Below are 24764 nucleotides of genomic sequence, written 5' to 3'. Positions count from 1 at the left end.
AGAAACTGCATCCCATAGAATCGTTCAGCTTTGTCGGTGCCTCGTGAACGGAAACGATATTCCTCCATTCGGAATGTAAACAGAGTTATCGGAGCGTGCAACAACTCGATAAAGTTGATCAATCAAACAGCAATTGTAAAAGTAATTTGAAAAGCTCACGCGAAATTACTCGCAGATTTATCGGTCTTATCATTTTACTTCGCCCTCGATTGAACGGCCAAGAATAAAATCCACTATCTTAGTTAGCTATCTTGGAAAATCGTAAAGGAAATGGATGATGAACTATTAAGAGGTTTACGTGGAAACGGTGCAGTATTTTCTTGCACTGTTAGGAAAGCAATCATTGATTTATTTCAGTTCTTTTCTCTAAACGAACGTTTTTTATTCGAAGAAAACCGAAAGGAAACTCGACACAAGTTACAAATTTTGGAACACTATTCTAATGTTTTCAATAGTGAACACAATGATCATTTTACCACGTTTGCAATTTTATTCACAATTTTAATAGAAAAGGTCATTTTTGGCAAAGTACAATTCCTTGGCTCAAAGCTAGAATTTTAATTACAGAATTTTCTGAAGTATGTCAAAGATTTGTTTGATGGGAAAAAAATAAAATAAATAGTAGCCAAGTATCTGATATTCACGCGCTCAAAGCGTTTCGCCGGAAACAATCAAATGTGTTACGAAGGGAACGGTCACTTTAATGAACGCGAAACTTTCATTGTTCCACGGATTTTCTTTCTTTTCCGTTTCATATTTTTTTCCTTCCAATCCTTTCGCACGCGGATTCAACGCACACTTCATTTTTCTGAAACTAGGTTACCAGATGATTCTATCGACACTGAATCGCGTTTCCCTTTCAGTACGGCTTAAAACTGGCAAAGGGGAACGTGGCCATTGAGAACCTGAGCATTTATACATTAATTAACGCATAATTGTTAGACCCGAGGGGAAATTTCTTTTTGCGAAACGTTTGACTAATCGATTACTACGTGATGGAGGTTTTTTAAGAAAAAAATTAATCAAACGAAAAAAAATATTAATATATTCGAGATTGAAACATTTTTACGTAAAAAGCAATATTTTTTCTGATTATTATAACTCTTCAGCTATTTACTTTTTATTTTGATCTGAAACCAACATCAGTTTTAATTATCATTCCGAAGTTTTAATTTGAAACTAGATCGTATATGTCTATGCATTGGCTTCGAATATATTAATCACAAAATATTTCTTGTTTTATTTTTAATTCTTTTCTGTTCACGTTGCAACCTCAGCAAATTTTGGGGTTTACGAGAATCGAACGTTTGTAGCCAAAAATTGAATCGATCAGAAAGAATTTCAACCCTCAGACTGATTCGGAGGAAATGTGGAAGATAGAAGAGCAGCTATGATAAAATATGACTGAGAAATTGGTCGAATCGAAGATGATTGATCCGAACGAAATACTCCGTGAACTCTGAGTAAATCTTTCACCAAGGGTCATCGATGAGCGGTGCCATATTCGAAATACTCCTATTTCCAATCAACGAAGACCCAGTTCCATCATTCACGGGTTAAGAACGTGAAAATGCATCGGAAATCAGCACGAGATATTGTCACTATTTTTCATTTCGTTTCTTTTACGTCAAAGAATACCTTTAAATATTATCCGTACGCGTTAATGAAAAATTTCAATCTTTCAAAAATGAAGCCACATTTTTCATGTGTACCTATATTAGTACATAGAATGAAACAATCGATGCTTTGTAGATAAGTCAGAGATTATCAGGCCGGAAGATGAACCGATCGTCGTGATCGTAGAATCTTGAAAGGAACGAAAGCGATGAGTAAATGAAAGATAGAAAGAGGGTGAATCGGGCGAAGAGGGTGGAATATATGAGGTTCGAAGAGTTTCATCGAATATTTCACGAATGGATCCTCGACAGTGCGTGATGGATTTTTAAACGTGCCCCCGATATTTCCGATTCGAACATTTTCCGATCCAATAAACAGAGCGCAGGTATCGTGGTGAGCGGTGAAAATGAGCTGGCCTTTTTTACCTGAATGGAATCCTTTCCAGCCTCTCGTAATATATTCCTCGGCTGCGTGTATCCAGGCCCATTGCTATACAACAACGTTGTATACGGTTGTCCATCAACATCCGACATCTTGCTGTCGGAACCTGAAGCGGGAAAAGAGCACGCGATTAGTCCATCAATCAGGGAAATATCACAGACGAGAGGGTTGTAAATAGAGGGCAGATTAAACGGGATTCTGAGCATCGTTCCAATGGTTGTTTCATGAGGGGTACTTGTTGGAACGTATGGGGGATGAAGACCATAAAATGTTATTGTGTTAGGTCGTCCCATAAGTTCCTACCGTCCTTCACATTGATGTTCAATGTAAAATATTGAACCTACCCTTAAGTATTCTGAAAGAACACTCTCCTCTATGAATTTCCATTTTTAGAATAAGAACATCATCTTGAAAACATCAGGTGTTGAAAATGAATTTTTACTGTGTCCATAATTTTGCTCCTGATAGTTTTTTAAATTGTCTTTTGTAGCTACATATTTTCTAGAATTATAAAACGGAATGGTTCGATGGTTTGGTAGGCAAGAATGGTAGAAACTTGGAAACTGGAGCTAAGAAAATGAAGGAATGCGAGTTACGTCCGGGATGGTAAAGCATTCCGGAAGTTCTCGGGGTTAAATCCTCTTTAAACACGCTTGATTCTCGCGTCTAAATGTTTTGAGAGTTATCCGGGATCGCGATGAAGCATAAAAAGAATTCCTTCGTAAATCCCGCGGTCACGATTGGACCGTGAATTAAACGGTGTTTAAGTCGCCATCAAATACCGCAAAACATTTAATTGTTGGAAAAGGCGGTGTTCCATGAAAAGGCCAGTGTTTCATGAATAACTTTCAGCGTTCAGCTTTCGGAGGGAAGGAAACAGAGGAGGAAAAAGCGTAACTGTGAGTGAAGAAGACGTAGAGGAAGCGGAAGAATGGACTCGAGGGCATGCCCGGTGGTTGCTATGTTTTATTCAGGAGCGTCCTCTTCCTTTAGTTGGAATCTTCAAAAATAGACCGTCGACGTTTCACGCTGTCTGTCGTTTAACAATGTATAATTTAACCGTTTATTTGCTGTGCAAATGTAACGCTGACATTAAACCCTGTTTCTCCATAAAGATCCCGACGATTTCATGTTTTCCACCGACGGTTGCATAAATTTCGTATCGTTCGATGAAACCCGGAAAATGAGACACGAAAATTTTAACAAATCTATGTAGATCCGTCGGTTCCAAGTTTCGAAAGTTATAGCGTTTCGAATATCAAACTTTTGCAGGAATATTAATTTTTCGGATCCCTTTCTTTTCTCCATGAATTTTATTAATTTCACACATTTGCATTCATAGCTTGAAACAATCTGTGCGACATAGACACAGCAGCGATAGTTTATTACTGCCGGTTGAAAAGGAAAAATAATCTCTGAAAATTTCAGCTCGCGATTTATCGCCGTGGAAATGGTTGGTCAGTTTCAAAGTAGAGCACAATGGAAGCAATGGAACACACATCACCTCGCATCTATTTGACTTTCGGTGATCGTTATTAATCGTCCCTTTAAATAACGCTCTTCGCGGTCAATTGTTTCAGCGGAACGCTCTCTGAAATAAAGTATAGAACGTAGCCGGTTCTCTGGATCCGACTGTTCCAGAATTCTTTTTTACCTCTACCACCAAATCGCTCGCGGTTAGTTTAAACTGATCGTTATTTAATTATGTTCAATTATTCAGTTTGCCCGCGTGCCATTCAGCGGGAATAAAATCGAGTTTAAAACGTCAGAATTCCTTTTGAATTTCGCGTTCTTCCGTGCGCTTCGCTAAATCGCTCGTTTGCTCATTACTGAAAAACAATTACCCGATATTTCCTTGTAATTCAATATATTACACGTTCGAAACTTGTAACACTGTGTCTGTGTAATAACGCGAATTAAAAGCACTGATTTTCACGGTTTGTTTTCCGCGTATTTAGCATGCTATTCAAAAACACCTGAATAAGGTGGAAACGTTTATGGTTCGTAATTTACTGCGAATGTCTACCTACATCGTATCTCTTTTATCGAGCAAATTAAACGACAAGATTCGTCGACGAAGCTAAGAGCTTTTGTACCCATTCTCGATGCCTTCTCGACGTGAGAGCTGAGCAAAGTATCTTCCATAACGTCGACGTCTTGTAAATTGAAGAGCCTATTCTAAATGATTGGACTCGTTTCTCCTTATGCAGACATTCAACGAATTGAAAATACAATTTACTGGCAAATATTGTCAAATGTAAATGCTTTGACTTTGTTCCGCTTAGATTGAAATTAATTAAATCTTCCTTAACCAGTAATATTAATATGAAAATTGCCATCCAACATTTCACACGAGTTAAACTTGATTATTGAAAATAATTAAAAGTTACTTGTCCAGTGTTAAACTAAAGAAGTTTGATTTTCATCAAAGGTAATATAACAATTTGAATTTTGATTGAAAAGTTTTCTAATAGTTTCGTGATCTCCTTTGTAATTACGCCCTTAGGGCTGGATGAAACTTTAGAGGAAAAAGGTCTCCAGGATCCTTCCATCTAAACACATCAGTGCTCGAAAGGGTCGAAAGCAATTTCTGTCCGGTCTTTTCAGAAACTACTCTCCTTGTGAAGATAAAAAAAACAGAATTAAATTCTTTTTCCCAGTAAATGGTAGTTATTTCTTATACCAAGCTTAGAGAAGAATAAAATTCACGATTACATCTTGAAACTCGGTCTGCCAAGTAAATCGGTAATTTTCTTGTCCCTAACTAAGTAGTTGTCGAATCTCGTAAAAGTGTCGGTAGTAGGAAAATTAATAACTAAAGCTTCTTAGCAGATGTCGATACAAAGTGTAGCCTCGTTGAACATGCTTTTTCCGCATTAAAGAAACGTCTGGCATCGTTTCCGTTGCGCGAACGAGGAGGGTGTTGAACAGGGAGGCGTAAACCACCCTAGTGGCCGACGCTATAATGCTTTATGTAATACAGTTGAGCCGATTACGCGGTGACATTCTGCCATTAAATATTAATTACCACGTTGAAACATCGTGCATTAGTGGCGGGGTCAAGAGTAGCAGGGGAAGCAATTCGAGAAGTTAAACATACAGGCACATGTACAAGGATATACAGTGCGGATAAAGCGAAATACAGGTCGATAATAGAAGCGCAGCTGCTGTGACCCAACAAAGAAACTCGTTTCGTCTTTTCTATGCCGAAGGAATTGCACGACTTTACAAAAGAATCGGAAACGAGAGTTCGAAGGATCATTACAAGTCAAGATTATCTTCTATTCAATTAGAATAAATTGAAGTATAATGAGTCGCTATTATAATTCTAAAATAAACAAAAATAATAATGTTTCTATCAAAAATTAATCGCCCTATATTCCTCCAAATAATTGTAATTTCAAATATCAGATTAATTTTTTTTGAAAATTTCTGGCGCACCCTTCGATCGTTTTAGAAATACGTTCTTCACCTTCAACCTTCTTTTCTACTCACAGCTTAGAACCGTAGCTATATTGTGCATATTCTGGCGATAAAAAAACGTCTCTAGAGCTCTTTCTCTAAAAAATGAGGGCAAGTGATCGGAAAGTTCAAGATGAACAGAGAGATATCAAGCGTCGTCCTTGAACTAATTAAATTAATGCTTAAAGCCAGGCGAATCTAATCCCACGATTTTCTAATTGAATTTATTTTTATGTAGTTTAAGAATATCTATAAAAATACTAACCAATATTTTTTTCTTTTCACAGAAACAAGTCCAAATATTGAAGCTTTTCCCTAGAAAGGAACGCACTCTGAAAGGTAAGTGAATCCTTCGTCTGACTATATGTATACGTTCCTATTTTACTTGTCCGACCAAATATCCCTTATTCTACTTGCTCGACGCGTCGAGTGGTATAGCGGATAGAGCCGGGTGTAGTCGATCGCCAATGGCGTCCAACGTGTTAATAAATATCTCAGTAGAAAGGGGGCGATGTAGCGCGAGCGATTTAAGAGCGCTTATCGGAAGAAGGGACAATCTATCAACGTTAATCTTCCGGTACAATTGCTGTCGGACGTGGCGAGGTAACGGGCAATAAGCTTCTCGCAGCTGCTGGTGTTCGTGTGGCCGAGCGGAATGCGATGCTTCGGAAGTTCATTGGGCAGGCCAGAAGTTCTCGGAATGCAGGGAACTATAGCGGAGGGTAAGCTTCGTTGGGTGGTGGCTCGGGGATCGTTTATAAATCAGCTCTCAGATGCGTCCCTCTATCACGAGCCGTTCGAACATGTTTCACCCTCGTCCCGGTTGCATGCAAGCTTCGAGTCAGCCCCATTAACGGGCGACTATATAAGATCACGAAAGCGCATCCCTGGGACGCGAAAGTTATGCGATGGCAGCGGCTCACGAAAGTGGATCCGTTCCCCTTCTTAGAACTTAAATTAGAGAATGCAAGGCTGAACGAGATGGTAGAAGGTTCGCTTTTATGCCGGGACACGGATTCTTTGACATCGCCGGACACGTTCCAATTTTCCTCGCTAGTTTCGTAGCCGGTTGACGATGTAGTAAGCGTTCGAGTAATCGAATCGTTAGAGAATCTATCCACTGCCACCTTTCATCCTATTTCAGTCTCCTTTGTACCGAGGATCGTAGCACAAAAGGACGTTAAGGAATCTTCTTTACGACCCGTTGTTACCTTGTATATGTATATTTTTCGTGAATTGAAAAAGGATTTCTTTGATGGATGTTTTCCGAAAGAAGCTGCTCGTCTAACGCGGTTAAAGCGATTGTTGTTCTTGGTGATTGAGAAAAACATTTCGTAGTGTTAAAGGGTGAATAAGTTCCTTCATTTAGCATATACACTTCAACCCTTTGAGGTGAACCTTTCGAGCCTCTGAATCTATTCATCAAAACGATTAGGACATAATCAAACTGTCCTTGGCTATCACTTCCATACGATAGGCTCGCCATTTGCGTCGAATTGACAGAGGGAAAATCAATTCTCATTGTAAATATCCACCTGACCAAGCGGCCCTTCGAAATCACCAGGACAACGAGACACGTCGCTCGGCCATTCGTTCCAATTGTAGCTGGCTATCAAAGCCGGGGAAACGACGATGCATCGGTGCCAGTCCGGGCCCAGTCGTCGATCGATTCGTTTCAACGAAACGGCCCTCACTTTCGTCCGTATGTAGCCCGGATGTCAAACAACCGAATCCCTTCGATTTGTTCCCGCGAGACACACTTCGCAACGAACAGGAATCGACGATTCCGCCGTGGATTTCGCTGAAACTTTAATCGGCCTATCGCGACACAGCCAGCCTGTTGTTTGACACTGTCAGCCGCGGGAAGTCGCGCGGGCACAAAGAAAGAGCTATGTTTCCTGCTATCATAAAGCTGCCACGTCACCGTGGCATGTTTATTACCCTGGTGGATAACGGCCAGACGAACGACCGCCATTCACGAACTTACCGAAGGAATAATAGAATAACAAGGCGAGAGGGTGTGTACTTTCGCGGAGCTACAGCTCATTCTTTTCTAGGGGATGTTTTCGAACCAGAACGCTAGACGAGTTTCGGTCATTACCTTCGGTAAGATAAGGATAAGTTTCGGGGATACCACCGAGGCAAATCTCCGTTAAATGTGTTTCTTTTTTTCTTCTTCTTTTTTACTTTAACCAAGGATTTCTGTGCCCAAGTGGCGGGATGGCAGGCTTGATAACAGGCAGCAAAAAGAGAATCGCGGAAATGCAGGGACGTTTTGAAAGGGACCGGAAACGGGCGTGGAAGAGGATTTATTTAAACGATTTAAGCACAGAGTTTTTTTAATGAAGGAATCTCATTTGTTTTTTGTTTTTAATATTCTCGGTTAAAACCTCTGAACCATTATTTTTGTTATATCAATTTCAGTCATTTTTATTTCTCTTTCAACTAAAGAAATTGCTGAGGAATTTTGGAATAATTGAAATTTAATTGTTTTCCTTTTGCACTGTTTCGATCATTCATTTTGGCTCTCTTCAGGTTCGTCTTTATTATTTTTTATATATTATTAATTTCTCGTGTATTTTATTAAACTATTGACAGTATTTATCTATATTGATCGATTTTTTATCGAACACAGTCGGGTACTCTTGGATTGGCCATTTATTTGTTATTGTCGTACCAAACTCATCCGAATGTTTCTTTCAATTGTTAACTTGAACGAACATGTATCTCAATTTTTTTGACAGCTGTCGCTCAAAAATTGTTTCCGATTCATTTGCTCTCGCATGTCGACGACCCGTATGGTGCTCTATCAAAAAATATTGGCAAACTTTGCTCGCCAACGGGCTGAAACAGCGAGTGTATGCGAATTATTGAAACGCAAAGTACCTAAATGACGGATGTTTCGGCGGTAAAAGTGAAAAGCAAACGTTTGTGGTTGCAGTCGAACGAAGTGAATGATTGTTTCACTTCGTCCAAGTTGTTATTACCCGGTAATTTCATATTCGAACCGACTAACACTTATTTCTATAGTCGAATTGCTCTTATAACTTTCCAACTTGGAATGAGACCCAGCGTGACATCACGATCCACTACAAATATTCCTATTTGTGTAACTTAATTTTTCCTTTTTTTAATTCGACGTGGAAACTATTCCGCAAGTCTCGCTATAATTATTTATCTAAGGGAAATCAGGTTTTCGTTCATCGGTTCTCTAACTTCAGGATGTGTACATGTTGTTACTACAACGAATTTCAATCAATAAACGTTCAATCAGCAGGAGTTTAATTGTATTTACACAGGATACACGGCGTACAAATAATGAGGTATTCTAACAATAGAATATTCGAATAATGAGCGAACGGTTAATCAGTGTAATACTCTTTAATATAATTTTACGTTAAATGTTGTAACAAAATTACATCGCCGCGTGGTTGATTAAGTAGTAGTTCCTGATTTATAACTTTGCAGTTCACCGTAATCTCGTTGTAAAATGCAAAACTTTCCTTTACGTCGGCTTTCTGAAACTTGCCGAAATTCGTTGATGCAAATGCAGCTTTCAGTTTCTCTAGCTCACGGAAAGCTGCATAATGTAAAAGATCTTTTTATCTTTTGATGCAAAATTCTAGGGAAATAAACGAGAAGCTGCTGTGAAATGAATTTTATTATAATTTTTTACAATGGAATGTTTGCGAGGACAGGAAAAATTAATTAGCAAAATAATGATCAAATAAATTATCAAAGAGAGTTAATTATCTAATCCTTCTCAATTACTCTGCAATTCATTACAAACCTGTTAATACTGTTTTCCATTTTGACGTTGACGAAAGACGATCTTTGTCAAATGCAGTTTCAGCAACGTTTTCAAAGCGTTTTATGCAAAAGCTCGAACGAAAAGCAACTCGTATTCTGTGCGAAACGGTGTGAGCAATAAAGGAACGTCTTTCTCAGTATACGAGTAACGTAATTAGACGTAGTCTTTGCCTTCGTTATCGTTGTTGCATTTTACTCGATCTTGACACATTAAGCAGTAGCAGGTCAGATCTACATGAAAATTAATTGAAACTTCGTATTGGTAGTCTTAAGGTAAGAAAATTGAGCAAGATAGTAAAGATGTTGTAAAGAACCCTGTTGTTTCCTGAGCTCAGTTAAGTTTATCTTAGTTCTTCTTTAGTATTAAATATCAAATTGATAACAAATTTATGCTGAAAAATTATTGCAATTTTTCTATTGTATTTTGAATACATCTGCAGCTTCATTTTTTCAATTAATTGCCTTAGGTATGTATAATCAGAATTTAATCAAGTTTCTAATTAATACATTTTTTTAACTTCCTGCAAATTTCTATTAAGCGGAGGATCATAATGTTGTAGAACACAGTATTAGGAATTTTGGTTTAGATTCGAATCAGTCCTAAACCTAATGACCTCGCGATCCTAGTATCGGAGATATTGATCCTATAATACCAGCAAATCCTGCAGAATTCCAAGGATTCCTTGGTCTACAGGGACAGTAGGACCTCTCAAATCTTCAGGACTAGCGAGATACTCGTGTAATTCTCAATGTCATTGATTCTTCTTTTTGCCTTCGTACATCTGAACCTTTTACAAAAGCTCCAGTTTTATTGAAAATTCTATATATTTTTGGTGTCTATGAATTTATAGAATTCTTAAAGAAACTCCAAATCTACATCACCTTCTCAAAGATATATTCTTCCTTTTTTTCTTTGGTCAGTATTAAAATGTCCTTATTGATCATACACGTCGCTCATATACGAGTATATGTACACATACATGTACGAATGTCTGAATATATCTGTTCGTGTAGAATCTAAGTGAAATGCATTCCTTGCCTTTCCGATCGGTGGTGTGTGATTAAATTTCGTTTCCAGAGGAATGGTATCTATTTGAAAGGTCGACGACGATTGCCATGTTTCCAGAAAATTGTTCATTCTCCGCGGATAACGTAGTTTGAAGAAGTATGATTAGAATGTTGTATCAATACGACCATTGGAACGTTATATAATTTTCAGCAAATTACCTACATGATAGTATGTTGTAGAATTTTTAGATTAGAATTATATTCTAACAAAATGATTTTTAACATGTTTTCTGTACCTTGTTAAAATTTGCCTTTTAAACAAGCGTAAAGGAGAAGAGTGTTAAAAATTATTTGGCTAACTTCTAACGCCAATTGTCTTGAAATATTTGATGAAAGTGACTTAATTATTAATTTTAAAGAATTCCGAATATTTTTCCTTTGTGGATTTAACAGTTCCTTTTTTCCATGCAAGTAGACGATATTTCCGATCTCACGATTATTATAGAATGCCATGAAAGAAGAAAAGCTTGCGTAGGACTCAGACGCGTGTTCTTTATCGTACACGACGCTCTTTGTTTTTCTTGAAATATTTTTCCTACGTGAATCGACTTTCTGCGCCAGCTGCTCTCAATACCGAGGAATAACAATTTTCCTCTAGCTTAAGAAAGTAGAGAAACTCTGAATATGGAAGGAAATTCTTAGGAGGACTATGCGTTCCTTTCGACGACTTCAAGTATATGATTAAATTGTATGAAAACACTTCAGATAATATTCCAATTATTCGAACAATTTTGAATAATAGCACGGCTTTATACAGAGTGCCTCTCAATCGTTAGAACAATGTACCTGGAATATTTCCAATAATATTGAATTAATTAACCCATTAATTTTCAGGGGTCGAAAATATATTATTTTCAATATAATAGGGAAGAATTCACAGATTCAGAGATATTAATGTTTTTTTTTTTTTAGAGAAATAAAAACGAGCGACAAAATAGAGACGTGTCGCTATAATTAACGGGGTGCACTAGTTAGATTTAGAGTTCAATTCGTCACACGAAGAGAGTCGACATGTTTTTTCGTGGAAATAGACGGTTTGAAAACTTTCTTCTGGCAGATTTATTCACGAACTTTCTACCAAATAAATTCATGTTTGACACTTATTGCCCCGTATGCTCTCCTGCAGACGAACTCTTTCGTATACGACATCTTTGACAGCTGTGTGATATATTCTTCGTGCTGTCAGCCATTATCAAGGATTTTTCAGTACACGTGAAGCTATTCAACGTAAAAGTCCAATTTTTACTGAAAATTTTCAACCATCACTTATCTACATTGTAGTGCATTAACAATCGTAAAACTATTTCATTCAGAAAAATTATACTATTTAACAAGAGTAACATCTCGATTTAAAATAGAGCATTTTAAACCATTTTTACCCGTTCTAAACCCTTTTCAGAGGTTGATTAATGATTCATTTTTTCACTTCATAATAAACATCCACGATCCAATTACAATTGTTACAAAACGACGCAGCGTTAAACCCCCGTTTTGTTGACAATGAATTAACAAAATGGTCGACGAGTGACGTTGCAAAAATACAAATAACATAAATTCATCAAAATGTGGCGCTGTTCGCTTGAAAAATGAATGGTGCACTTGTAGGGATCTGAATCATGACACGAAGGTATATTTCATTTATAATCTTCGTATATCATCGAGATCGTATTTCTACCCTATCGATTCTTTTTCCCTTTTATTCAGATAATTCGAATGTAAAGAGCATTCTTCTCTTCTGAACTAAGCCGGTCGGGGCGGGGTTTCGTGACAGACCGAGTAATTTCGTACGAAAAGAAATTCAAAGGCATGGAAATGAACTAGTTATACATATATGTATAAAGTACATTGAATCGAATCGGATCAACCAAGATCCGATCAGATCTAGAAACGAATGTTAGTTTCATTGAAATTCGTGACCACTTTGAAAACAGACGAAAAATCGATTCGAATCGAGAAACCCAAAGGATGCTTTTGAAGGGTGAAATACCAGTTCACCAGTTTGTAACAAAAAGCTATTAAAAGGATCGCATGTCCCTTTAATTGGAAAACTTTTTGTTTTTCTTGCTTTCATCGATCGTGACATTTTTCTTTTTACATGTATTATATATAATATACAATTTAATCAAACGGGATGAACTGAATATCGTACCCGGTTTCTTTTCAAGGGTACTTTATATCAGAGTTTTAATAGGTTGCTATTAACTATTTAGTGGAGAGCTCTAACATTTGAACGATGCGATGGTTCAATGATTCTAAAGTAGAGAGTAACAGCGAGATGTTCCTGGATTAATAATTAAGCAGTTACCTTGTATTACTTCTTCGTTCTCCTGTTCTGAGTAATATAACGAGATTGAAGAGTGTGATGTAAACTACTATCCGTAATTAAAAGTAAAGTTTCAATTCACAGGCTCGTGAAAACTTTCAATCATTTCATAAAATCGTTGCTTTGAAGTTTATTTAAGTTACATTGGCGCTTTGATTATTTTTATTGGAAAGCCTGCAACTATAAGTGTTGTTCAGTTGAAAATGCTAAGAATTATATTTTGGAAAATTTTCACGCTACCAAAATTTCATTCTTTACACTATGTCAGATCCTTTCCGCAAGAACGATGAATAGTTACTCAGGGAATTTAGCTTAGGTAACGATTCGGAGCTTAGCCTTAATCCGATGGTCGTGCAGGCCGGCGAGCTTAGACTCGAGTTAGGGTTAAGAAGGCTATATAAACCCGTCATAAATCCACTGTTAGACCATTTAGAGTGTTTGCACTGCTAGAAGAGGGATACCTTTCGATACTACCTTTTCATAATATCGTGCTTATTTAATAAACAGTTTATATGTAATTATCTCGGCGTGTCAGTATATTTCTTTTATTTTACAAAATAATATTTATTAAACATCAGCTGAAAATATTTTTCTCTGCAATAATAAATACGTGAACCTCGTTCGTTAGGGGCTTGAAAAAGAGAGATCAATTAATGAACGTTTATCAGTACTAATTACTTCCCGTAACTCTTCATCTTTATTTCACTCACGATTTTAATCACTGGGAAACATTCGACGGGGGTTTCACGAACGAGTAATCAAGAAAAGTATTTTCCGGTCGGTCGCATTTATTAATAAACTGTTGATTAAACAGCATTCAGCAAATTACGAATATGTCAGAATCAAAAATTTCAGTAATGATTAATTATTGTTCAATTCTAATCTAAACTCGAATTGATCATTTACCAAACATCCTCGAGACCAGAAGAAAAGGAAAGATTGAAGATTCGATATCGTCTAAAATTTCGCAGCTAGAGACAGAGATAATTAATCGACTCTTGAAAAATGCAACGAACCGTGTCGCCAGATTAAGTTCCGTCTCATAATTCGCAGCCGCCAGCACAGATGGCTAAATGACGCGGGTGTGCTCGATCGACCGATTAAATATGCTTTAATCTGGGTCGTATCGATGGCGAGGAATCAGTGTGCCGTAAATTGCAATTAAATTCTTAAATGAAGTCCAAGGTGGTGTTGGTTCGCAGCAGGTACGACTTTCATTTCTCGCCGCGGCCATCTTTTATTCGACCCCCGTTGCGTTTCTATGGCCTCGTAACAGCACTCGTAATTTAACGTAATTTGCGGCAAATAAATTATATCCAGGATACGACCAGTTTAATTGCTTCGTCCAACACACTCGCGCCGTGTAAAGTAATCCGATTTAATGAACGACTTCCACTGAAAACATTTCAACTTGCTGCTTTGTCCTTGGAATTCGGCCCTTTTTCCCAACCCTTTCCATCGATAGCTTCTCGATTTCGTTATTCCAGTCTCTTGAACGCGAATCCTTTTCTCCATTTTTTTTTCTTTCCTTCGAGCACTCGCCTGAAAAGGAGGAACGAATCGACGATGCAATTATAACGAACGACGAAGACATCGTTAAGATGTTTCGTAGAAAGCTTTGCAACGGACTTGATAAAACTTCTCCGCTATCGCGTTCAGAAGTTTATTAAGGTTACCGAGCTGTTTCCACGTGCACAGGATAGCCATCCTCAGACGAAACAATATTACACAGCTAGAAGCTGTTGTCGTCAGACCGAGCAATTCGATATTCATGCCGAACCTTTGAATCTTATTAGAAAGAATCCGTAAAAGGGTATTTCCCTTGCCATTCAGTTTTCAATTTCTTTGAATACCTTTCCCCTTGAAGTGCAATGCCACTGACGATGAGTACAGATTCTGGTTAAGATGTGCCCTTTAGAATTGAGCATTCCTTTTAACCCTTTCGAAGTTAAATATTTTTCGATAAACATGTAATTTAGTATTCCACTGTGTTTTGTTGAGTTTATGTCGAAAATTGCATCAATTCTATTTTGTTCGATATATTTTATCTAATGTGACTAGCGCAACTCCTTGTCTGACCATATACTGACACGTTCTACTTTCGCACAGAAATTCTGTACCATCCATGTACAGGAGTATTTCTAACCTACTACAAATCTTTTCTTTCTACTTTACCATGCACGACCTTATCCTCATTCGCCTGTGAGCTTCTCATTCTACGTGTTCAGACATAAATCGAGCTGTTCTACATAGCTCAGACATCTTTTCCTACTTATCCGATAAAATAAAGTGTCGTGATTCTTTCCGAGGAACGATCGTATTTCAGGATTGTTGAGAAATCTATTCTCTTAATTAATCTCCGTATTTTTGCCGGGATATCTAACAATTTTATGAATATTTATTATGATACGAGTAACACGGAGGATGAATCGTTAGTGATTCGTGAAAAGGTGACCGAACGACTCGGTGAAATTTCCCCGAATCATGGATTACCGGCGATTGTAATTTCTCCAAGGGAGTCACGACGTCAGTCGACGGAACATCGTCAATTTATAGCGCTGTCAAGGGAGATCAATTACGTAGAATCCCTGCTGACGAGCTGCATACCCTTGGGGCTATAAGGGTAGCGCCAGACATCTAATCCTTTTACGGAGTTCCACGTGGACTCCGGGGATGCCTTCGGATCTTATAAAGAATGGATAACGCTTTTTTACGCCCGTCCTAGTGATAAAAAGTTTCTTCACTGTGCAAGAAATTCGATCACAACGCACGTAAGAGTTTTACGACTGCTTCGAATGTCGATTTAAGGGTATATTTAATTTCGATTGATTCCGCTGTTTCTTGTTTACCTTTGCGAAAGAAACGCTCGTCGAATCAACGCTGCTGCACAGTTGGAAATAATTCTTCGGAACAGAGATTCTGGAACGGTTGATTCGAGAACGTGCCACGGTCATAAGTAGTTTTTCGCGAAACAAGCAGAACCCGGCCTGTTAGTCGACCGAATGATCGGCGGAATGAGCTGGTTCGAAAGTTGTGAAAAGAGTTTTCTACCCTGCTGACTTTCACATTCGCCGCACGTTGTAACGATTGTTTTCGCCGTGGTAGAAAGTAATCAAATAGAGAACGAAACACTGACGCGAGCGATCGACAATCGAATTACCGTTTAATTTTTGCACCGACCGTTGGATTTTTAGTCCCGTGGCAAACTCGAATTTCGAAACGAGAAACTCTTAAATTTCCATTCTAAATAGAAATCAACTCTGTTGATTTAAAGTCGATAAAATTAATCAGCTGTAAGGGATTGAAATTATGTTTGCAAACGAGGAAGAACGCGATGGGGAGCAATATTTTGGCAAATCAGTACGCGTTACTATACTAGGTAAACAGGGGTTCAAGTCGATAATGTTTCACACGGGATTACGCAAGTATTATCAGTTTGCGTCATAACATCAACAATTCCAGCATTTTGGTATAGATTTGGTTAACCGAACCCCCTTATGTATCTGTCGTATTGCCTTTCTACTATTGAATTTCAAGGGGTCGAAGCACGCTTGGCGCGTCGCCCGAAGCTCTGGGGTTAAATTCCAATAAACGAGCTCGTACGTGTTGTTATCACGTTGATAGTAACGAGAAGTCCACCTAATTCCTGCTGGACCCCCATCTCTTTTCACGATCTCGTATCGAGTGGTTATGATGGCCATTCTACGGTTATGTCTCTTTTCCTTCGTTACCGACGCCACATTTTTATTAACGCGTTAACTGGTATCATTCTTCAACCAGAAATAAAAGGCTATTTCTTTCCCGTACGCGTAATGAAAAATTAATAAATAAGGGTGAATTAATATTGTATATTAATATTAAACGAAGAGTTAAAGAATTGACCTACTTCATTGGATATTTATAGCAATTCCATTTCTAAAGTTAATTTTTATAAATGTCTCAAAATTACGAGGCAGAAAATAAAATTACCTCGCTTGTACTTTGATCCACTTCTAAAGAAACAATTTCACAGGGTATTGATTCGGAATTTCGCAGGTCGACTTGAGTTTTCCGAATCAAGTAAACGAAGTAAAACCACGATACGATTGATTTGACGTCACTTAATCGACACTCGGGTTCGTTCCAATTTCATAAAACGTAACGACATTTCATTAGCCCGAACCTTGCCGACTTTGTAAATAATTTCTCTCGGGCGTTCAATCAATCGTTCGTTGTTCCCATGGTAGTTCTATTATTACTGTCGACGGTATCGGTTTTATGGTTCGCCATAATTTCCGTCCTGGCATCGGGATTCCGGATCGATGCTCGTTCAAAACTCATTCGTCGGTTCCCGGTAAACTGGTCGATTTTATTTTTCCCCTCTCTGTTTCGTATTTCCTGACGTCGCGACGAACGTTAACGAGATTCCGCCACGCGTATCCCTTTTAACGTCATTTTCCGTCGTTATCCCGTGCAAACACCGGGACTCCATATTCATACAATCGCGCCTACACAAGTCAGATAGACGGGAAGCGGGCAGAATGAGAAAAAATATTGCCCCGATTTATCTGATCCTCCGTGTCCCGTTGAAAAATCCAACTACATGTATCCATTATCGTTATTATGAACGAGCATCGCGTGACACTTGTTTCCTTTCTTCCGGTCCTTGTATCTACAGCTTCTTTATGAAAACAGAGCAATATTCCTGGAAGATTCACATTTTTCCTTCATTATACAGTGAGAGGCAAAAGTGAGTAGACACTGTGTTCAAAATAGAATAACTCGGTTAAAATTGAATTAAATAACTTGAGGTTTTTTGAGAAGCTATAAAAATCAATTCACTAAAATATGTATTTTCATCGTTTTAAAAAATTACAATTTGTTGAAATCGTGATTTTTATAGCTTCTCAAAAAGCCTGAAGTTATTTAGTCCAATTTTAACCAAGGTATTCTTTCTAATTTTCTTTACTAATTTTCTTTCGTGGAATTTTTACGTCCTATTGTCTATTAGATACTTAACACGTCGAATATTGTAGCCGCCTGCTGATTCCTCGCCATGTAATTACTTTTTAAAAATAGCTTGTGGTCGCAGACGATATTCACACACGTGTGTACTCTATTTATTCGCCTAGATAGCCAATGAACGCATAGCTGTGTCACGCAAACAAATGAATAGTCAACAAATGTATTGCTGTGGCACAAAAATAAACGAACTATGAAAAATGCACATATCTATGCCATCGATGCTCGGTATTTCCCCATTACTTTGAAAACTGGCTTCTGGATTCCCTAAAAGTTCAAAACAGGAAATTATTGAGCGAGTACAACCAATGATTGATCTATCTTCTTATTCAGAATTCTTCCTATTCATTAATCGACGTTACTTCACCAATGAAATACAGCTTTTTTGATTACGTATCGATGTGTCCCAGTCAGAAACGAAACGGCGACGTTGCAAGAAATGCGGCGAGCTTTGGTACATTTCCGGGATAAAACAGAGACGTAATGGATTCGGTTGTAACGAAACGGCGGGTTCAGATGTAAATGGGATCTTCTGGTTTTTTAATAAAGCTTCCGTGACATGAGAAACGACGAAGCGATTCTTTCTTGATAGCGATACTTAAATGTCCTTTCTGCTATGGTTGTTTGATTTCAAACGACGAACCTAGCTAATGAATTCTGGGTAAAATACACCTGACATTCCGAGGCTCTGAGAAATATTACCTGGTTTAATGAAATACGGCCAAAGCAAACTTTAGTTTTCATTTTTCTAAGGAAGAACAGCGTTTCATTTACGGTGATATACGCGGCGGTGTTGCATAAAACTTGTTTTGAACAACGAATAAAATAGATCTATCGGTTACCCGCGAATATATTAGTTATTATTCATAGATAACGAAAAAATGAGATTTATTCGTTACTCGAAATTTTCAAATAAAAATTCATTTTTGTGACTTTCTATGCAGAGCGATAGAATGAAATCGGTTTGTTAAACAGATGCATTTTTTTGCAGCGCAAAAGAAACAAACTAATTTAGAATAAAAATGTATCAAATGAACGAGTGACAAATATAAAATTTTATTTCTTATTCGTTATTTTAATAACGTTTTACTTGAACAACGTCAGATGTTGTTATGCAATTAGTTAGATTCGTTCGAATAATATTTCGATAATGAAATAAATTCTATTCCAATCAAGGTTTCGATGAACCGAAACTCGGTCAAAGCACGTCGAGATCGTTGCACGGCCAATTAATGAAAGCTTGGGAAGAATATTAACGGTACCGTGGATGGATAAAAAAATAATGCATGGATTAAATTGATACGTTACTACGTTGACTCAGCTGGGAAAAGTTTAAAATTCTTGAAAAATTGGAATTGTATCGTGCTGCAAATTTGTTATGCATTACGTTGGATACTCGATAACCACGATACATAGGAAATTCAGGGAACTTCGTGGAGCGTGATTCGATCATCGTAATTCTTGAAAAGTGTTTGCCTTTGATAAAATGCAAATTTTGACGTAAGGAACACGTCTGATATTTTTTGAAATTCGTTAAAATCGATACAACAATTATGAATAGGTATTACATAAATATCAGACGCATTATAATTGAAGGACCTTAATTAAATTTAAAATATATGAAATTTATGTAAATTTTCGCTGCAACCTTTTCACCATTGTGAATCTGCGCCAAAATAGCGAATACCTTTCCGGTCTTATCGTTAGTATATTTCGCGAATGCGTGACAGTAATTATAACAACGGAATGTTCTCCGTTCGCACAGGAGAATCCACGAAATTGTTGAAACGTCGGTATTTCTTGATTCCGACCTCGTTATTTTACGATTGCGATTCAAAGCGAACGATAAAAGCCATACGACGGGTCGACCGTGTAAAATATGGAACATCGCGGCAAATGTTTACACGACTTTATCCAGGACGAGTCCCGTTCTTTTATTTAACTGCGTGCCAGCACTATCGTGACTGTTAAATGCAAAATCCCGGCACATGACTGGCGAACGTTTATCGTGCATTCCTTGCACGTTCCATGCTGCCTAGACCGCCTGAATTTCCATTGATTTTTACATTAAGTCGGATATACGTTCTCCGTCGTTTTGATTTATCCTCGTTGTCGACGATGTTCAAACTACCGCGGCACGTGACGTTAATAATTAATACGTCGCTTTGTTAAGAAGACGTATACGAGAGTGGCGTGATCCGGAGAACGGGAAGTATTTAGCTAACGACCGATTAAATGGAGAGGAAATATGAAAGTAACTCGTTGGAGTACTTGCACGTTTCGTTGATTGTGAATTATGAGCGTATGAAACAGAAGGGAGCATTGTGTATGGTGCTAAAACATGAAATAACAAATCGTTAGTAGCTTCTATTGCAAATTAAGAAATTAAATAAAAAAATTGCACGTGCAATTTTGTACGGCAGTATGATTGTTTCCACTGGCATTAAATGTGCGAAGAAGAGAAACACGTATCCGTAACAAGTGTTTCAATTATTTTCCCCAACTTCTGTATGCGACGCGGACAGTCTAATATGTTCTTCGTATGGGCTTGGAAAAGCTCCAGAACATCTGGACCATTTCCAGTGGCCTTAATTCATTTGTCAATTACATCCAGTACTTCCTGAAGGCGAATAAACTGTCCTAATGATTGCGTATTTCGTTGCTCGGTTAACTGTAACGATTTGCTCTCTGATGAACGTGAGCGAGTTCACAATTCAATTCATCGAATCAAGAACAACAATAATTTCGATACATAGTAGGGAATGGAAATAAAATTCCTTCGGTTTTATTTTTGCAAATAATCGAGGAATTTTTCCATAAATTTTTCATAAATTTTCCACAGCAATCAACATGTTAAATTAAAGAAATTTAAAATCATATATCACTGTTCTACGGTATCAGAAATTCATCGAAGGTATAAAAAGGAAAAGATAGAAGTGTTTTATTATTTAGAACAACAGTCATCCCCTAGTGTATCGAGTTCTATCGATCAGAATAGAGGGAGGGAACGGTAGACGGGATCGAGAAACAGAAGAAATGAAATCGAAGGGTTCGAATGGGTCAAACGGTTCACGCACAGTCCACAAAAAAACTATCCTTTGCATTTCTCCTAGTCGCGATTCGATTTAACCTTGGACAAACGTTCGATTCTGGCACATGGACTTGTCCAAGAAGATTGGATCTCATTGAATGGAGGACCTTGGAATTGAAGGGACTCCCCTGCCTTCTTCCGGCCACGATGAAGAAGTGACTGGAGGGTATATAAAATGGTGTACCGAATCACTTATCTGGTATTGGATTGCCAGCCAGCTTTTTCTAGTCAATTCGATGAAGCAAACATGATCGACGGACCGATAAATTATTGCTCGAACGTGTACCTTTATCGTTTGTATACCGAATGGATTTCAGTTTGTTTGTACGTCAACTTGCAACCGGTTCGAATGCTCTTTTTCCGGTTTCCCCGTGGAACGTTGTAAATTCAAAGTTTATTAGCTGTACGCATCCACGTAGGACATTGATGAACGATAGTTTCTACAGTTTCGTGAATTCTGCTCGTATGGTAGTTTCGAACGATCGATAGTCAATATCGAAAAGCTCGATCGTGATGGATACCGTTGATCGACGGGATTTTTTCCCTCGACCCTTTCGTTGTCGCTTTGTTTTAAATCGTCGCGCCAGAAATACCGAGCGAATTGATTTTCAAGTATTGGATATCGCAGCCGAAAGGATTAAATTGGTAATATCGTCTTTGAGTTCGTACAGGTTCAAAAAGGGGACATTGATGGACGATGTCCTTTGTTTCACACATTGTGCGAACCTTTCGAATGGTCTGTAGTGAGAAGCACTATACAAAAATTCGATCGAGATTTGTATCATTGATGGATGAGATTTTTTTGTATCGATGCTTGTTCGTTCGAATATTTGATCTGTTCGCGGAATGCTGCAAGAAATTCGGTTTGAATTTATTTCTGTGGGAATGTAAAAAATTCAGGATCACGAATAGCATCGTTGCGTCGCGTCGGTGAGACGACCTCGAGGGATATAAGTAAGAAGTTCAACGTCGACAACGAACCGATCGCCGACGAACATTTTCTAGATGAACTACCCTGGCTCGGATTCGAAACTCAGAAGCAAAAGAATTTTCGTGGCGAACGGTAGGTGCAATTTAATCATGGATGAACGAACGAGCTGAGATTACGAAAGGAACCGAAGAGATTGCATGTTATTGAAGAAGCTCCGTGGCTCGGATGCGACAACAGAAAAAGACTCGATGCTATAAAACAACGTATGGGATCATTCTCCAGTATTGAGTTACCGACCAGCTCTGGTATTCCTGTGAAACAGGCAAAGGAAGGTGTACTATAATGAAATCGCGCGAACGAAAGAGAGAGAAACTAGGCAGCAACAAGCGGTCGAGAAGCAAAGCGTAACTGGGTCACAGGTACCAGGATTAGATGAAAAAAAAAAAGGAAAAAGAGAATTAACTCGTCAGCAGAATGATCGATATTAACTTCTTTCCCTATTTCAATTACCAATGGTAAGTCAATCCGTGAATGGAAACGATCAGTCGAGCAAGAGATTTAATCGGAAGAATGTGCTTCGAGTTCTTTCGCGATTTAATTTCATCACGAATCAGCGGTCCACATTTTTTTTTAGGTCAAATTGAATTTCATTCGCATTGTCTTATATGCAAATCGATGATCAAGAATTTTTTTCATACGTGAAATTAATCATTAATTAGTAATGTTAATGGAAATAATTTTGCTTCGTTTTTGCTTGTCGACAATTTCTGCAACGAGTAGATTAGTTTTAATGAAAATCAAAAATATTAGTTTAATAACATTTATAATCGTACAGTGTTGATATTGACTTGGATAAATGTCAACGTAATCTAGATTTATTCTAAAATGGTAAGGTAAAGGGAGTATCATCCGAGGAAATTGGAAAAAAGAATTAGAGCCATGAAAATACAGAACATGCGAGGAAAGATATCACATCATTTATAAAATATTAATAATGAAAATTGCCAGAAAATGTTGATATCTTTTAAATTTTCATAAACTTTATGTTCATAAATAGGACGGATTAAGCAATTTTGCATACCATTTGAGCGAACGGCTGAAAAAAATATCTGAAAACCTCGCAGAAATCCGTCCAATCAACTGAACTGTCAATTTGGGTAACGAAGTGCTGTGAAATAGTACCGGACGATTTTTAATACAACCAGATGACTTTTTAGCACTATGGATTATCGCGAATGATGTCGAGGGAATTTTATCGACGAACGTAAAATATCTGTTCATGAATTTAATATCCCGAAGAGGAATTTTTATTGCCTGTTTTTCGTCGATAACGCTAAGCGACATCAGCTAATATGTACCAAAATGTCAATTATTGCACACTGACAGTTTGCTTTTATTATTCCGTTTGTATTTAATCCCGAGAAACAAAATCAAACTCGAGTCAGACACGAATAACTTTTGGTTTTTGATATGTTCCTTGCTCTATATTTTCCAATAGATATCAAGAATCCGCCCGGAAGGTCGGCGACGCACGGTACTTATAATTATCTCCTGTTCCCTCTTTTGAAACCAATTTAAAAACTAGTTGAATGCGCAGTTCACTGCTAAAATTTCCGTGTTTTCTTGAAATAATTTTATTTTTTACTGTTTTGCAAAGCAATTAATTATAAATCCCAAAGATCTATAAAGAAATTTCAGTTTAGTAAATCGTGTTTGAATTTGGACAATCTTATTCGAGCTTATTGGATCCATTGAACGCGATCAATCACCTTAACTGCCTCACGATGAAACATAGAGCTATTAGACAATGATTTGTAGCTTCACTTACCGAATATAGGATTTCCACGGCGTGTTGCGAGACCACCGAGCGTGAGTACGTGCGAATGATCTGCCGTCACGACGAGCAGCGTCTCCGACAAGTCGACTTCCTCTATCACGGCCCTTACCGCTTCCTCTAGGGCTAATGTTTCGTCCAGTGCTCGATACGCGTTATTATGATGATGTGCATGATCGATTCTGCCACCTGAATACAAGCAAAAATAATGCATTGATAAAACTGAATGATAAGATAAACGATATTAGTTCTATGAATCTTCGTAAAATCAAATTAACCCCTTCCACTTGATATTCAGAGGAAATTTAATATTTAATTATTTGAAAGATCGATCGTTTAATTTTCAAAGACTTTGCATATAAATGAATTTATGGGAAGTCTAAGTTTCTCCGTATCTGCTGGATACAGTCATCAAGGAACCAAGAAGAAGCAGAGACCGCTTCCGAATTACAAATACGAAACACGTGAACGAGCGTCATCAGCATTACCATCGAACTCGCATTTAGGAAAGCACCGTGGCCATCACAGTTAACGCTAATTATTCGGAACGACCCACAAGAATCCCGAATTCAATTATCGAGACAGCAAATGTCGCTGGCTTGAATGGATTACTGGAAACTCGGACTTGAACGTTCGAAGTTACTTGCGGGCGATCAGGGTAGCTTGATCGATACACGAGTACATAGAGTATTTGAAGTTATTTGTTGTCCGAATATACACTTCATTAGTATTAGCTTAACTAACTTAATATATCACGTTGGTTATTTAATATTTATCAAATTACCGCATTCTTCAGTTAATGAGAGATTAAGTAAAAGACGATATAAAATTTGATAATCTCGGGATTTAATGGGTGTTTATATTTTAAACGAACCTCGTACGATCTATTATGCATGCAGTGTGAATGGTACGAACGATAGATGTGGTATGTGTGCTATCCGATAGGGTGATCTTTTGTTTGAAATGCGAGAATCGTTCGATTCAATAAATCTCACGCGTATATTGCTGCCGAGTTGGGTATTTCATTCGAAAAGGGTTTTGTAATAGAGTGCAAAGCAGACGTTTAGATTGTGGAAACATATAATAGAAGTGGCATAATCCCGTAGAATTCTCTGAACAACTATCAACACCTGATTTGCAATTATGAATTTAATTCTTACGCGTTCAAGGTTGCATGAATTCGTTC

The 24764-nt window shown here is 37.8% G+C and overlaps 1 protein-coding gene across 1 annotated transcript in view; it reads right to left on the bottom strand.

Moving 5' to 3' along the window:
* Window positions 1-24764, bottom strand: part of LOC114872020 (alkaline phosphatase-like) — a 159569-nt gene that overhangs the window by 6254 nt on the left and 128551 nt on the right. The window contains exons 7-8 of the mRNA XM_046288808.1: window positions 23573-23767; window positions 2043-2164 (exon numbers count right to left, since the gene is read on the bottom strand). Coding sequence (XP_046144764.1) covers window positions 2043-2164; window positions 23573-23767 — 317 coding nt within the window. The remainder of the gene's footprint in view (window positions 1-2042; window positions 2165-23572; window positions 23768-24764) is intronic.

The sequence above is a fragment of the Osmia bicornis genome, chromosome 2 (assembly GCF_907164935.1).
Source record: "Osmia bicornis bicornis chromosome 2, iOsmBic2.1, whole genome shotgun sequence".
Taxonomy (NCBI): domain Eukaryota; kingdom Metazoa; phylum Arthropoda; class Insecta; order Hymenoptera; family Megachilidae; genus Osmia; species Osmia bicornis.
This window is presented reverse-complemented; position numbering and strand designations above follow the sequence as displayed.